The following is a 15319-nucleotide window of genomic DNA, read 5'->3' as shown; positions in this document are numbered from 1 at the left end:
TGTGAACATCCTGCAGCTCCTCCATGATGATATGATGGCAACAGTCTTGGACAGTAATGACTCCTGAAGTGACCTTTTTAAGGTGGAATCAGGTGTCAAACAGGGATGTGTTATTGCCCCAATCTTATTTTCCATTTTCATTGCCAAGCTTCCCACAGGAGTGGAAATCATCTGACAGATGACAAGCTATTTAACCTCAGCAGAGTGAAAGCCAAAACAAAGCTCACAACAACATCTGTTATAGAACTCCAATATGCTGATGATAACGTAGTCTGTGTGCATTCAGAAGAAGACCTAAAAGTCACTCTAAACACCTTTGCACAAGCATACGAGAAGCTCGGCCTTTCATTGAACCAAAGTGCTTTTCCAGCAGTCACCAGCCAATCCCTCTGCAATGCCAGAAATACAGCTTAATGGTGTAACACTAGAAAATATTGACCATTTCCTCTACCTTGGCAGCCATCTCTCCACAAAAGTCAATATTGACACTGAAATACAACACCGCCTGAGCTCTGTGAGTGCAAGATTTTTCTGAAGGAAGCAGAGAGTGTTTGAGGATTGGGATATCCTTAAGGATACCAGAGTGCTTGTTTATAAAGCTATTGTCTTCCCAACTCTGCTATACGCCTGTGAAACATGTACTGTCTACAGTCATTCTCAACTCCTGGAACAATTCCATGACTGTCACCTCCAAAAATCTTGCAAATTTCTTGGGAATTTGGTGGACAAATGTCAGCATGTCAGAAGAAGCAAAGACCAGCACTGAAGTGATGCTCCTCCGCTGGACTGGCCATGTTGTCTGAATGCCCGATCACCATCTCCCAAAGCAGCCACTATATTCCCAACTCAAGAATGGAAAACAACATGTTGGTGGACAGGAAACGAGATTTAAAGATGGGTTTAAAGCCAACCTTAAAAACTGTGGCATAGACACCAAGAACTGGGAAACCCTGGCCCTTGAGCGTTCTAACTGTGACCAGGAGGTCAGCTATGACCAGGAGTGCTGTGGAATTCAAAGAGACACGAATGGAGAGTGAAAGAGAGAAACATGCCAAGAGGAAGGTGAGTCAAGTGAATGCTGATTAGGACCACCTTCCACCTGGAAACCGATGCCCTCATTGTGGAAGAACATTTGGATCAAGAATAGTGCTCCACAGTCACCTATGGATCCACCGCCACAACACTGCACTTGGAAGGCCATCATACTCAAACAACGAGGGATCGCCTAAGTAAGTAAGTATATGTGTGTGTGCATGCACATACAATACATATGTGACATAGACTGTATGCAAATACATGTACCATACAAATAAATGAAAGAAAATTGTATTCTCTCACTGTTCTGCTGATAGAAGCCATCCCTTCAGCTACAAGACTAATTAGAAGTAAAAAGGCCAGCACAAATCCTTTTTTTAAATATAAATGTGTTTTATTGCAGAGTAGTTATATTATTTACATGCTGTGATACATTACAACATAAATCTATCAAATAGTTTGTGGTGAATGCTGTTGGTTGCCAGATAATATTTTTTGTAGAAGAACCACAGACTAGAGTGAACAGACGTACAGCTTCATTTATTCTACAACTTTGAGTAGCGAAAAAGTTCATAGTCAAAAGGCAGTGTTTTCTCAGGCCTACCTGTCATTGTATGCATGCAAAACAGAGGAGCGCAGCAAACATAAAATCAATGTCTGTTAACTTTTTGTAAAGATCCATAATGCCACCAAAGCTGACAATGGGTAAAACACTTTTTTATATATTTTAAAGCAGGTACGCCTTGCATAAAATATACAGGTCTAAGAATATTGGTATAAATCTATGTCTTTATAAACCATGTCTTTGAAACAAAGGAGAGATGCAGCCTGCACATGCATTATGAAAAAGGACAATCTAGCAAATGGTTGTGGACACAGCAAATTATTACTTGTCTTCTACACAGATCTGCTAGAAAACATTGTGAACCTAGAATTGCATTTCTCTTGGCAGAAGAACATCGGTGGAACTCTGGAAAAAAGGGATAATCTAGCTAATAGATGCTGGTGGAGTAGAATCTATGGAACATAGGACATCGGTTAGGATACTTTGGGTTTGATGGGATACAGCAATGCTTCTACCAGATTCATAATGATGTACAATATCAGTAAGTCCAGTGGTATTTTGGGTGTCCTTTGTTTTCTAAGGTGCTGAAGATTTTTTTTTTAGTATTAACAGCTGCATCACAAATGTTAGTAACTGTATGACCATGAGAAATTAGTAGCTCATTTTACAAAGATATCTCTGTTTCTATGAAGCTTACAGCAGTACACAACTTGAGTGAGACTATGGAACATTCATAAACATTTCATGTGATGCAAAAATGCGCAAGGTCTCAGAAAAAAAATAGGCCTGATAACCAGACATCACAAATGGTCATGTCTATATATTAAACCGGACTGAAATACTTTCTTGGCTTCTGATGAAATTTCATTCCGAGGGCTTTAAAGACTATTATGCTGGAATTCCTAGGGTCACAGAATAAAATTTCCATTGTAATACATAAACTTAGTTTCAGACTAGTCTTCAGCTCCAATGTTAGATCAATTCTGTTGGACTTTTCCGTGAAGCAAAGGCTGCTCCCACTAAGAATATTTTTATATTACCCCTGCCTGATTTTTTGTGCCTTCCATTTGTGTCGGGCTGCAATTAATGTCCATGCAAATGTCTGGAGATGTAGTCTAAGGTTTATGTCAGGAAATGGCAATGTAGGAAGATGTTCATAATTCTCAACATGGCTTGACACAATGAGTACAATATAGTACTAGTCTCACCCATTTGACAATATCTGTGTTTTTTACTGTAACTCTGGAAACAGCAAAGCTGGGAAAAGGTTTTTTATTAGTATTATTACAGACCCACAAATACCAGGTTAGAGAATTCTGCAAGTTGCAATGTAAAAATTTAACTTTCCCAAGCTTTAGAAAAATTAGGAAATGACTACCTTACTTTCATTTCCACATATTTAGTTTACTGGTCTCCAGATCATTTAAGCTCTCTACTGAAGATACCATTTTGTAAAATTACAAGCATATGGTTTTATACCAGGTATAGAGGATGGGGGAAATACTAACCTATTTATTTTACTTCCTCACCATTATAATACAAAAGTTATGCTTCAGTTTTTCCCAATCTGTTATTTATTCTTATGTTTTCTTAGGGAAGTTGACATTTTGTATTTGTAATATCTTTATTTTTACTAATTTCTTAAATATTTGTTATATATTCTGTTATAATTCTTTTAAATATATCAATATATATATATATACCCACATACTCTGTTAAAGAAAAATACAGTTTTACTCTCTTTTGTTTTAAAAGGCTTCTGGTAAGATAAAATATACACACTTTTGAAGGCAAGTTCTACCGTACCTTCCCAGGCCACAATCTTCAGTCATACCTCAATATCTCCTGCTTGATCATATGCTCTGGTCCTTCAATCACCATAGGCATCCAATTGTGTGTTATTTCATATATGAAACCCATCAAAAAGCAGAACATATGCAGAGGGGAAAGGGGAGGGGAATCATAGGTTGGCAGCAGACATTACTTACTGTAAATATGGTAGAGCTTGGAAATGTTCTTCTCTGAACAACACCCCTCAGAATGCCACAAAACAGCTTGGCTAATAATAATGGGTTTTATAGTAACTTTTCCATGTTCTGAGATCAACCAACCCATGTATGTGGTTGCAGAATGTGGCGATTTGGATGTGCATTAGCATGCTAATGTGGCCTGGCTGGCCCAAATGCTATTGTACTTATAAAGGGTTGCAAGGCTTGTGGATGTACCAATATTAAAAATCCTTTCTGAACAGAGCTCCACTCAGAGTGGGTCTCAGAGTGGATCTGCAGCTCCCGTGCAGTGACCAATCCATTGGCTGCCCTGGGTTGGATACAGACATGGGCTGAGATGCTATTTAGTGCTGGTGAAGCATGAAGGTCCACCAGTAAATGAAGGACTTCATCAGAAGGTTGAGAGGAAAGTGGGAGAAAGCAGAGGGAAACATCTTACCCTGTTCTCTCCCATCTCTGACATCTTCTGGGATGGTCCTTTCATTATTTTCCCCTGTCTTTACTTCGCTTTATCCCATCTTTATTCCTGATAGAAGTTTTTGGGCTCCATTTCCATGCACTTGGGGAACAGAGCATCACACCATCTCACTGGAAGTGCCCTTACTTTGTCTGATGACCTCCAGGGAATTCCTGTGGGGCTTTGTTTTCCTAGCATGGAAGTGGAGCCTGAAGTCCAAAGTCATTAGGCAGGATATCTGAGAGATCCACAAGGTGAATGTAGTCAGCTGGGTTACAATGCTAGGGAGCTCTCTCAGAAGACCATCTGGGCCAATCAATAACCATTGAGGACATAGGTACAGAACTGTACCTGGACACTGTCTGACAGCTGTTTCCCAGCTTGGGGGAAATGATCACACAATGATGTACTTCATAGCTTGTTATACAATGTTGGTGAAAGGACTTAAGTTTGTATAACTCCTGGTTTACACAAGTGTAAGTCGCCAAGCTTTGATCATGCTTGGTATAGCCCCATGACAGATGTATGTCACAAATGATATCTGCAAGTCAGCACATAAGTCTGGATCCAACTGTTAGTGTACAACAGTCCTGGTGACTACTGATAATCCAAGCAAGCATGCATAGTTCAGTGAGAGGGGTGTGAAGAAGAAGACATACAGCCATTTAGCTATATATGAATATCCACATATACATCCTGCAAATTAGGTTCATGTCTATTTCCAAATTGCTCTTCTGAAGAATAATGGAAAACTTATCTTTGAGGGGTGCAACTCGCAGTGGCCACGATGACTGGGTAGCATTGAGAGTTGTGATCCAAAACAGCAACTTTCTAATGTCCTATCCTTCACCATGAATACCTTGTTGTGTTGCATGCTCTGGATAAGAACCCATGATCAAAGATTTCCAAGACTGATCTTTTCCTTATGAGCTAGAGTCTCAAAGACATTGACGCCTCCACTGTGCAGTAGACCTGCTGGGAAGAACCTCCACTACATAACCCTCATCTCCTCTATATTTGTTCTGTGCATAACCCCCACTCCATGAAACTGCCTTGCCTGAACAATGGGATAAAGGTGATGATTAATATAATTGCTAGCAGCATATAATGCTGAGTTCTGTAGTTAATCTATTTTGAATGCTGAAGCTCAGAATACTGTATCTTCTCCCATTCATTGCAATAGACAGAACTGAACTGAGGGCATGTTCTTTTATGCAAACAAACAGATTTTGTGGTGACAACAATGGAAAACCTTTTGCTGTCAAGGTTCTGTTTGATTCCAGTGCAGATCATCTCCAACATGGCATTGTTTAGGGATAACAGGAGCTGATGTCCTGGAGGGCAGTTTTGACAAACTGACGTATAATTCATTTTGGACAATATATTTTGATGAACTGGAATATCACATTTTGGGCAACTCTCAGATAGGTATTCACAACTTTTGGGTAAACTATGATCACACCGTCTCATTTATTAATCATTCAAAGGGAGGTAAAATACATTTAAAGCAATGCATGAGGGAGGGGAGACCCAAGCTGCCATCCAAGCTGCCATCAATTTGTGGACTAAGTTTTAGCATTTAAGACAGCTCCTCTAATGTTCTGACTAAACTTGGAAAAGATTCTCTATGGGGAAACCACCAACTTACACTTATTCAGATTAGAACACTTATTTTCTAGGAAAATTAAAGCAGCCTCTAATTTTTTTCTAGGATATTTCCAATCTGGGTAGCTTCCACAGCTATACCTATTTAGTTTCAACATCAGAACTGCATCATTTGCATTAGATCAATGGTTCACGATCGTTGGTTCTCCAGATGCTTTGGGCTTCAGCTCCCACAATTCCTAACAGCTGGTAAGCTGGTTGGGATTTCTGAGAATTGAAGTCCAAAACAACTGGAGGACCAAAGGTTGGGAACCCCTACATTAGATCATTCTATGACCTACTAAACAGCTACCTAATTCAGTGAGGATTAAATGAGAAACAGTTGAGTTGCCCAGTGCATAGATACATAATTGAGTAATGTCTCTCAGCCTGATCCTACTCTCAACCAGTCTTAAGAGCCAGTTGGAGATCTATTTAACTTCCTGTTAGTAAAGGTAAACTTGTGACAAAGGTCTGCTTCTGATTGTCACATCTGCACTTGATTGTAGAAGAAGAGTGGAATCATCTTCAGATTGTCAACTGAATGGACTTTCTTCAGCTGACCTGATGGCTAGCTGTTATGGTGGTCTGGGATAGTATTTACATATGTAAACAGTAGTACTATGTTATGAATTTGTTTCTCTAGGTTACAAATCTGTAACTGCAATACTGAATACTAGCTTTCATTTTTGGTATGTTGTCAGTACTTTAGATGTTGCTTTTAACAACTCTAAGGGGTTCATTACATTAGAGAATGGATCCAATTTAAATCCGGTTTCTGCCTCCTGCAGAATTCTGGGGTTTGCAGTTTAATGAGGCTATTAAAAGCTTCTCCCTAAACTACAAATCCAGAATTCTGCAGGAGGCAGAAACCAGATTTTAAGTGGATTTTATCTCTAGTGTAAAGAGGCCATAAGTGAAGGATCAAATCTGGACTGCCCCATCACCTTTTGCTTCCTGAGACAAATGACAAAACACACCTACCAGGTATTCCATAAATTGACCACATGGGCAGTTAAATTCAAACATTGAAAACAGTCATTTCTTTGGATTATAACTCTCAAAACCATGTAGATAAATGGCCATGCCAGCTGATAAATTTGATGTTATGAGGTTCACAAAATAGTAATAAAAGAAAAGCTTCCCAGCCTTCAAATATATTGTAATAAGGCAGTGCTGCTAGTTCTGTAAGGGAAAAGCTTTCTGGCCCACAAATAAAAGACGTTCCTTATTGCAAAGGACACTTGACAAATCTGGGAGGATTTTGAGAGTTACAGTCTAAAATGGTAGCTTATCCAGGCACTGGGTTAATATAACTTCAACACTTCTTTCAGTGTATTTGAAAGCAGCAGTTTAACTTATGGGGTACAAAAAAGACCATGCATTATGCCCAGTTCTATTTTCCCATACCAACCATCTCACAACATCTCAGTCAGCTGCTCTCTCCACTAAATAGGCAGGCTGGTCCTATCTAAAGGAGATCTCAAGGAAGGCTAAGTGGCCTTCCCAATTATATCTCAGGAAGTACATTATGAAATATATAACACTGCACTGTGAATTCCCTTTCAGCTTTACATCACTCATAACTAGCCATGAGCAGAGAACCATGATGCAGATAATAGTAACAACAGGCTATACATTATTTTCTCTCAAAATTACAAAAAAGATGGGGCAAAGAGATAAAATGTGATGTCAGCTCTTTATCTTTCTAAATTATGGATCACTTGAATGTTCATCCTGTTAGTTCACAGTCCTGAATTGCAGCTGGGTTTTTCAACTGTAGGTAGTGATGATTACGACCAAAGCTAAGGAAATTATTTGAATGGACGTTACCTCTGCCAACATTATCAGTAGGTATACTGACTGCAGGATTCAGGAAACTGTAATAAATAAACTTCTGGTTGGCATGTGGTTTCTAGAAAGAGTTTCCTGAAAGGAATGCATCTATGGGTTCAACTGAGATATCTATTAAGCATGTGATAAAGTGATGCCCTTCCTGCTCCAGTGGTGCATGGAGAGATGTATGGTTATGTCTGAGAGTCTGCAAATAAATTAGCTGGCATATATAGTGCAGTGTTGGTCTTTGGGAAATCCTCTGCCTTGAAGAGGGTGTGATTCTTTGCATTCACATATTCCCTGCAAATACATCTGGAACACCTTATTTCCTTATCTAAAATAAAGCAAACCTGGTTGCATTGTCCCAGAACTGCCTTCATACTGCTCAAGGAATTTCCTACCAATAGTATGTAGTGCAATGGTTCCCAACCTTTGGGCCTCCCGGTGTTTTGGACTTCAATACCCAGAAATCCCAGCCAGCTTACCAGCTGTTAGAAACTGTAGGAGCTGAAGTACAAAATACTTGGAAGCCCAAAGGTTGGGAACCACTGATGTAGTGAAATTGTCAATGACAGGATCCTTTACTATTCAACCACCACCCATCTACCCATTATAAGGCAAAGCTGGAGCCCTGCTAGTAACAATATAGCAAAACGAATGGCTGGGCAACTGCAGCATTGAAACTAGGAGCATGTTTCCAGAATGCCACCTGACAGACCTGGTGTTAAAGCAAGAATGACAATATCTAGGTCAAACACTGGCAACCATGATCAGCAAAGGGACAGGGCATGGAGATAAGGTAGACTATAAGGTATTTGTCAACATTAAAAGTGCTATAAAATGATTAATAATAAGGATTACAAAAACATTCAGCAGATTAAGGCTGCAATCCTTAATCTACAAATTTACTTAGAAGCAAGCTCCACTGAACTCAGCAGGGCTAGTTTCTGAGTAAACATGCATAGGATCTGGCTGTACAAATTCTCAGCAAGTGACGCATCAAAAATGGAAATTCCCTGTCTTGATTTTCCTATCACTCACTTTCTTAATAGGTATAGCTAAAGTCAGGGAGGTCCCCTCACTTTCTGATCTGTGAAGCTTAACAATGTGATAAACAAGGCCTCTCAAGTTCATTCCTCTTCCTAAAATGAATTCTGACAACATTAAAAAAGCTACACACACTCATGAGAATATATTTTCTACCATTTGACATTTTTCTTCCTTTCTAGTGCGCTCAGTGTAAAACTGAGCAAAATCATGATGAGGAATTATTAAAGCAGTACTTCTGGAATGCTAAACATGTCTTCTGAGAAACAACAGTTATGTTGTTCTCAGACTTATTTTTGAACAGTGCCTGCTTTCTATAGAAATACTATCATGATGATCAGAAGTGCATCTCCCTATGGGGACAGCTTCTGCTAGTAAAGATCATAAATGGACAAGTGCAAGCAAGAAACATACCTCGTATAAAAACCCTGAATCATACAGTATTAAATAATAATTGAACCGAACAGAGTAAAACAACAAATCCACAGCAGAAATCACAACAGGGTGAAAACAAACGATGTTTTCCTTAATGGCTTCATGAGCCAGTTTGAGCTTGCAATACACCCTAGAAATAAACAAAAGACTAGAGCTGCTTTTAAAAAAAGAATTGCAACATTAGATAGATATATATTGTAGATTGCATAAATTTGTTGTACCACATAATTATATCAAAGTTATTTGCAAACATTATAGAAACTGGAATGCTTTAATATGAGACAAAACAGTATGCACATTTATAAGAAAAATGAGAGCAATCATATAAAAATATAATGGGGGGATGCAATTACGTTAGCAGTGCCATCAAGGATAGAGATAAAGGAAACTGAAAAGTCATCATTTTTGTTTCTGGAAGTTGCTCATTGGTACCTAAGTTATCCTAGGTATCTGTTTGCCCAAAGTCTCACTGGTATTATGCATCTGATTCAAGATTTTTTAGAACAACTCCATTTGATGTTCTGATATTTGTTGAATTTATGCCCACTTGCAACCAATGTGGCCTCTAGTAATAATTACACTTCATTTCTAGAACTTTAAAGTATTCTACTTGCCAAGCCCATACATTTTGCAAAAATAATAAAATAAAATTCTAAAGGCATATTTTCATCCTCTGGAATGTAAACTCTTTAGGGACTAGGAGAAGGAGCTGTAGTAGGCCTGGATCGCACTGATAACACTGTTGGCACTCAATGATACGCAGACAAACAAGATACAACTGACTTTGCCTAGTTTCTACATGTTCAGCATGCTCATCGCTTGGTCAAGTGATGCTTCTTTGGAACTTGCAGATCCTTCTGACCTTTTCCCTTCTTTTCCACTCTCTGTCACTTCTCTTTTGACAGTCTAAGTCCTCTTATTTCTGATCTGTGGCTGTTTTGTTTGAGCTTAAACTGGTTGCATTGGATAAAGCTATACTTGTTTCCACTACTGGTAACTCTGGTGCCTCATATTCCCAGGGGCAGACGTCTACCCGAGATGTTAAAGGTTTCTGTGAGTTACTAGTTGCTGACCTACTTGAATCAGAGGGAGGCATTTTCCCCGCTGGAGAAGAGGATGTACTTTTGGTCTGATCATTCAGTTTATTGAGAAAACCTTTCTCTGTGGTTTGTGCGGTGGTCTTTTTGATCTGTTCCTTGGGATCTTCACCGCAAATATCTGTGACATAATGTTTATTAAGATTTTGACTTTTGAGCAGAGGAGTTTCCTGTTGAGACTTGGGGCTCAGTTTTTTCTGCTCTTCTGCCAATTCTTGACTTTCCCAAGGGCAAACTTGACATCTATCTGTGCTCTTTTGAATGGGTAGCTGAGGACCTTCAGAAGCTTTGCCCTTTGCTTGAAGTTTTTCGGATTCAGCAGAAGCAATGGAGACATGCTTTTTAGAATCAGATGCTCCAGCCCCTGGACTTTGGTCATATATCTCCCATGGGCAAACTTCTCCTATATCAACAGTGTTCTTCTGCTGTGATTTACCTGCTCCTGCATCAGGATTTCCAGAGGTCTGGTTGGACCTCTGTTGCTTCATTATCCCTGATTTATGAGGCTTTCTTGTTTCTTCTGTATGGGCAGAGTTTTTCCGATGGGAATCTTTAGAGTCATTTTTCTCCGAGCCCGAATGCTTTTTGCTCATCTCTTTGCCCTTTTGTTGAGACTTGTGGGATTTACTGCTTTCTTCATTCTGCGCTTTCCCTGCTAACCCCAGTGTTTTCTCTTTGGCACTAGCAATAACACTAAGTGATTTCTGTAACACAGACGTTCTCGGGTGGAGGGGTTTCTTATCTGCACTTAAATTGTGGGCACTCACTGATTTACACACTAAAGGGACATTTTCAGTGGACACAGCTTCATTTTTATCTGCTGCTTTTTTGGTAGGTTTTTTCCCTGGGAGAGAATCCAGCAGGGAGTTCTCCGTAGCTGTTATGACTTCAACGCTTTCTGTAGTTAAGGTTTTTGACTCTTCTGTTGGGTCTCGGACATGGTCATAAGTGCTGTGAGACTTTTTCAATGAGAAGACTCTGTTTCTCAGTGATTCCTCCTTTGGCTTGATGTGCCCACTTGAATCTGGTGGGTTCTTCTTTGTTGTGGCAGGATTCTTTGAAACCCCATGCTCCAGAAGGTCCTTTTCTTCCTTCGAGCACTGCCTGGTGACTGTCTCTGGGATTTCAGTAATTCTTCGCATAATTGAACGGCCCAAGCCCTTTTTGGAGCATCTCTTTTTCTGGAGGTGTGGATTGTTGGTGATCATCTTTTTCCTTTTATAGATCTCCAGCTGAGCATACAGCTTCTTCAGTTCATCCTGCAGAGGAAAGAACAAAACCATTAAGAACGATACGGATTCAATCAAATCCAGAGTGGGACATTTGAAAGTAGGCTGAACCTCTCTTTGGAATTCTAGAACCTACACACTAAAAAGGGATATTTTCCAAGGCTTGGGTTTGGGCAGTGAGAAAATTAAATACAAATCCTATCTCAGAGATGAAGGACATTTTGGCTGAATCAGAATAACACAGGATGGTCTTGGTTCTTTCTCCTGAAGGCTTTATTTTTCCAATGAAATGAAACCAGGGTTCAACCAGGCCCTTTCACGTACAGACACTCCTTTGTTTCAATGGATTTTGTAGCCACATATTCAATAAACCATGGCTTGAAAATATTCCAAACCAAAACAATCCAAAAAAGAAGACTTGATTTTGAAATTTCACAAAAGAGTTGTAATTTTACTATGCACTGTATATAATGGACATATTATACATAATAATACTGTATATAATAAGACTTTCAGTATATATTTCAGATTTCACTATTAATGTGAAAAATACATAGTATGATTTTACATAGGATCTGTGCTACATTAGAACAGTAAAGACAAATGTTACTAAAGTAAAATAAACATTAAATGTTAAATAACCAGAAAAATAAAATAAGGTGTAAACATTTGGTAACCATTGGGAGGGTGTCTTGAAACCAAATCTCGGTGGATTCTAAGGGCGATCTGTTCACATAATGGTTCTACTTTAGCCATTATAAGATCGGATGGTGAGCTGGAATTTATGGACTGGTGAAGGTCAAAATTACATCATGTTTCATATAGATCGGCATAATGTCATTACAATGACTTAAAGCCACTCTTCAACACTATGGACTTTTTGTACTAGGTTTTTCATTTCATGCACATTTTGGAAGGGGAACAAGGTTGGAGAGATTCTGAAAAATTTCAGACTTTTTATTTTTCCATTTTTTTCATATACAATCTGAAAATTTGAAATGTGATAATCATTGCTTTTTTGATGATGAAGAGTCCTAACATAAGTTTGACTGTTTGTCTTTGTGTTGTCTGTCCATCTGTATTTGTGTTTATGCTTTGCTTCACAAAAGTAAAAGGCAATATTTTGGAACAAAAAATAATAAAAAACAACAACGCTGGTCTCTTGTTCTCATTGTTCTCATAGGAAATGGAATCACTTGACAATGGAATTGGACAATATTTTTAACTAGGAGACGCTAATGATGTTGGGTTTATTGTTTCTGTTGTGGTTTTATATTGTTTTTAATGTTTAATTTGATTTTGATATTATGTGTACTGACTTGTAAACCGCCTTGAGTCACCAATAGGCTGGGAAAAGCAGTATACAAGTATAGTAAGTAATAAATAAATCATTGTGGATGTGAGTTCTTTTTCTTTTGATGGCCTTATTGGTGTTATTGATGTTTTTGTGTGCCTTCAAATAATTTCTAATTTAGGCTGGCCCTAATATTAACCTATCACAATGTTTTCCTTGGCAATTTTTTCAGAGGTGGATTGCCATTGCCTTCCTCTGAGGCTGGGGATGTATGACTTACCTAAGTCTAATGGGTTATCATGGATAAATGAGGATTTGAACCCTCGTGTTCCGGAGTCCTAATCCGACATTTATATCACTACAAACACTGTTTTATTGACATCTCTCAACTAAAATCTCAACAACTAGTCATTTTTTCATGTCCCTGCTCTCATATAACTGTTTTATTATACTTTTTTACTCACTTTCATTAGAAGTAAAGCTGGCTACTATGAAAATTGAATTGGTCAAAATAGACAATTTTCTTAATTTAGTACTGTTATTTAAAAAGATAGGTACTTTTGAAGGTCAGCACATACCCTAATATCTTCTGGGTCCAAACTATGCTCACTCCAAGCTGAATTGATACTGCTGTTCAGATAAGATCCAGACCTTCCCATGTCAAGCTCATCTTCATATGCTTCAGTAGCTATATCATCTCTTGGGTTATTGCTTGAATGGGAAAACTGGAAGACAAATGAGAAATGATGTTTCAAAGTAAACAATTTGATCAATGTAATAAACAACATGAAAAAGACAGACATTTTCTTATTTCTTTTTGACATCATGGGACACAAAAACGCTTTCTTGGTAGACACAAAAACGCAAGGACATAGCTAAGGGAAGAGGCATTGGGGCAAACACAATTACACTAATTAAGTCATTTTAGCTAAGTGCTCAAATTTCACGTCTTTTTTTTTAAAAAGTCTGACTTTAACACTTTTATTTGCATAAAACTAAGGTGAAAACATATAGACATTATTCTGTCCTATCACTCAGTAAGAAGTTTACCACTTTGAATTCCACTAATGGGAGACAAGCAGGATAAAAATAGATAAATAAAGGAGGAGGAGGAGGTGGTGGTGGTGGTGGTGGTGGTGGTTGCTTCAGATAGGGACGGGTTGGCACTTTAGTAAAATGTAACACGATAGTATTAAAGAAACCAATCAATCATAAATTAATAGTACTTTACTAGCAAATTAACTGCAATTTAATAGCTTTAATATGAACATCTAGTTTTATGTAGGGTTTTAATTTGAAATATTCCTTAAGTCCACTTCACCATTTTATGCCTATTTAACTGAGGTTACAGCTTGCGTGTATGAGAAATCATGGAATGTGGAGAGATTTCTATTATTTCATGCCTGTGTCTGCAAAGTCCACTCTCAATAAGACCATTATTAGCACATAAATTGCTTGAAAACTGGTGATTCACCCATACACCAAGGGATAAATCTATTGGTCCTACCTAGAATTAGAGCAAATGAATAAGTGTTCATTTGTAGAATCATATAGCCTTAGTCGACTTTGTTATACTAGCCTAGCCCTCTTGTAGTCGTCGAGGCTCACTCTAGAATTCTGGCCATTGGAAACTCAACTTGCCTCGTGGAAATTAGTACTGAACTAGCTTTTAATTTTAAATAGTTATGACTTATATAGTATTATGTCTATGTTTTATAATGATTATTTTGTATGTTTTGTGTTGGTAATTGCAATGATTTACCTATGCTGGAAACCGCCTTGAGTCCCCCTCAAGAAGATAGAATGGTATACAAATAAAAGACTATTATTATTATTATTATTATTATTATTATTATTTAGAATCAGAGGCGGCCCTAGGTAATTTTCAGTGGTAAGCAAACAGTATTTTGGCGCCCCTCCCCCCCCAACCAATCACTGATCTATATTTTCTGTTCGTCGTGGGAGTTCTGTGTGCCATATTTGGTTCAATTCCATCATTGGTAGTGTTCAGAATGCTCTTTGATTGTAGGTGAACTATACATCCCAGTAACTACAACTCGCATATGTCAAGGTCTATTTTCCCCCAAGAGCGCCTCAAGAGCGCCCCTGGGCAAAATCAACTACTATATTGCAAATGCTTACTTTGCGTAATGGGTTGACCGGCCCTATATAGAATGTTAGAGTTGGAAAGGATCACAAAGACCATCAAGTTCAATCCTCTGCCATGCAGAAATATCTAATTGAACACTTCTAAAATATGTCCATTTACCATCATCCAAGGTGATCTATTTCATGGTTGAACGGCTTATTATGGTAATAAAGATTTCTCCTAGTGGTTATGGAAGAATCTCTTTTCTTGTTATTTGACTCTGTTGGTTTGTGTTCTAATTTCTGGACCAGGAGCAAACAGTGGATCCATCTTCTACCTGACATTTGTCAGTCAACTAATTAAAATTGAGTTGGTTTCAATGCATTTTTTTCTAAGTGGGGTTAACACTAGATTTAGTCCAAAGTTCATAGGTTAGTTGCCTTATGAAATTTCCATTCTAGGATCCTTACGTATTAGAGTTTTGGCATGATAGTGAATCAAGAATTATCCTGCCTATTTCCTTGCCCATTTCAAAGAGCTTGTATATTAGCCTAAGCATTTCTTAAAACCACAGATTTCTCT

The 15319-nt window shown here is 38.3% G+C and overlaps 1 protein-coding gene across 1 annotated transcript in view; it reads right to left on the bottom strand.

Annotated features, from left to right (window-relative positions):
- Positions 1-1413: 1413 nt before the first annotated feature.
- The window catches only part of GPR158 (G protein-coupled receptor 158), a 157151-nt gene continuing 143245 nt past the window's right edge, over positions 1414-15319 (bottom strand). Inside the window, exons 10-11 of the mRNA XM_060782424.2 lie at positions 13227-13373; positions 1414-11384 (exon numbers count right to left, since the gene is read on the bottom strand). Coding sequence (XP_060638407.2) covers positions 9945-11384; positions 13227-13373 — 1587 coding nt within the window. The 3' untranslated portion in view covers positions 1414-9944. The remainder of the gene's footprint in view (positions 11385-13226; positions 13374-15319) is intronic.

The sequence above is a fragment of the Anolis sagrei genome, chromosome 6, assembly GCF_037176765.1.
Source record: "Anolis sagrei isolate rAnoSag1 chromosome 6, rAnoSag1.mat, whole genome shotgun sequence".
NCBI classification, from domain to species: domain Eukaryota; kingdom Metazoa; phylum Chordata; class Lepidosauria; order Squamata; family Dactyloidae; genus Anolis; species Anolis sagrei.
The sequence above is the reverse complement of the archived record's forward strand: the minus strand, read 5'-3'. Positions and strand labels throughout refer to the sequence as shown.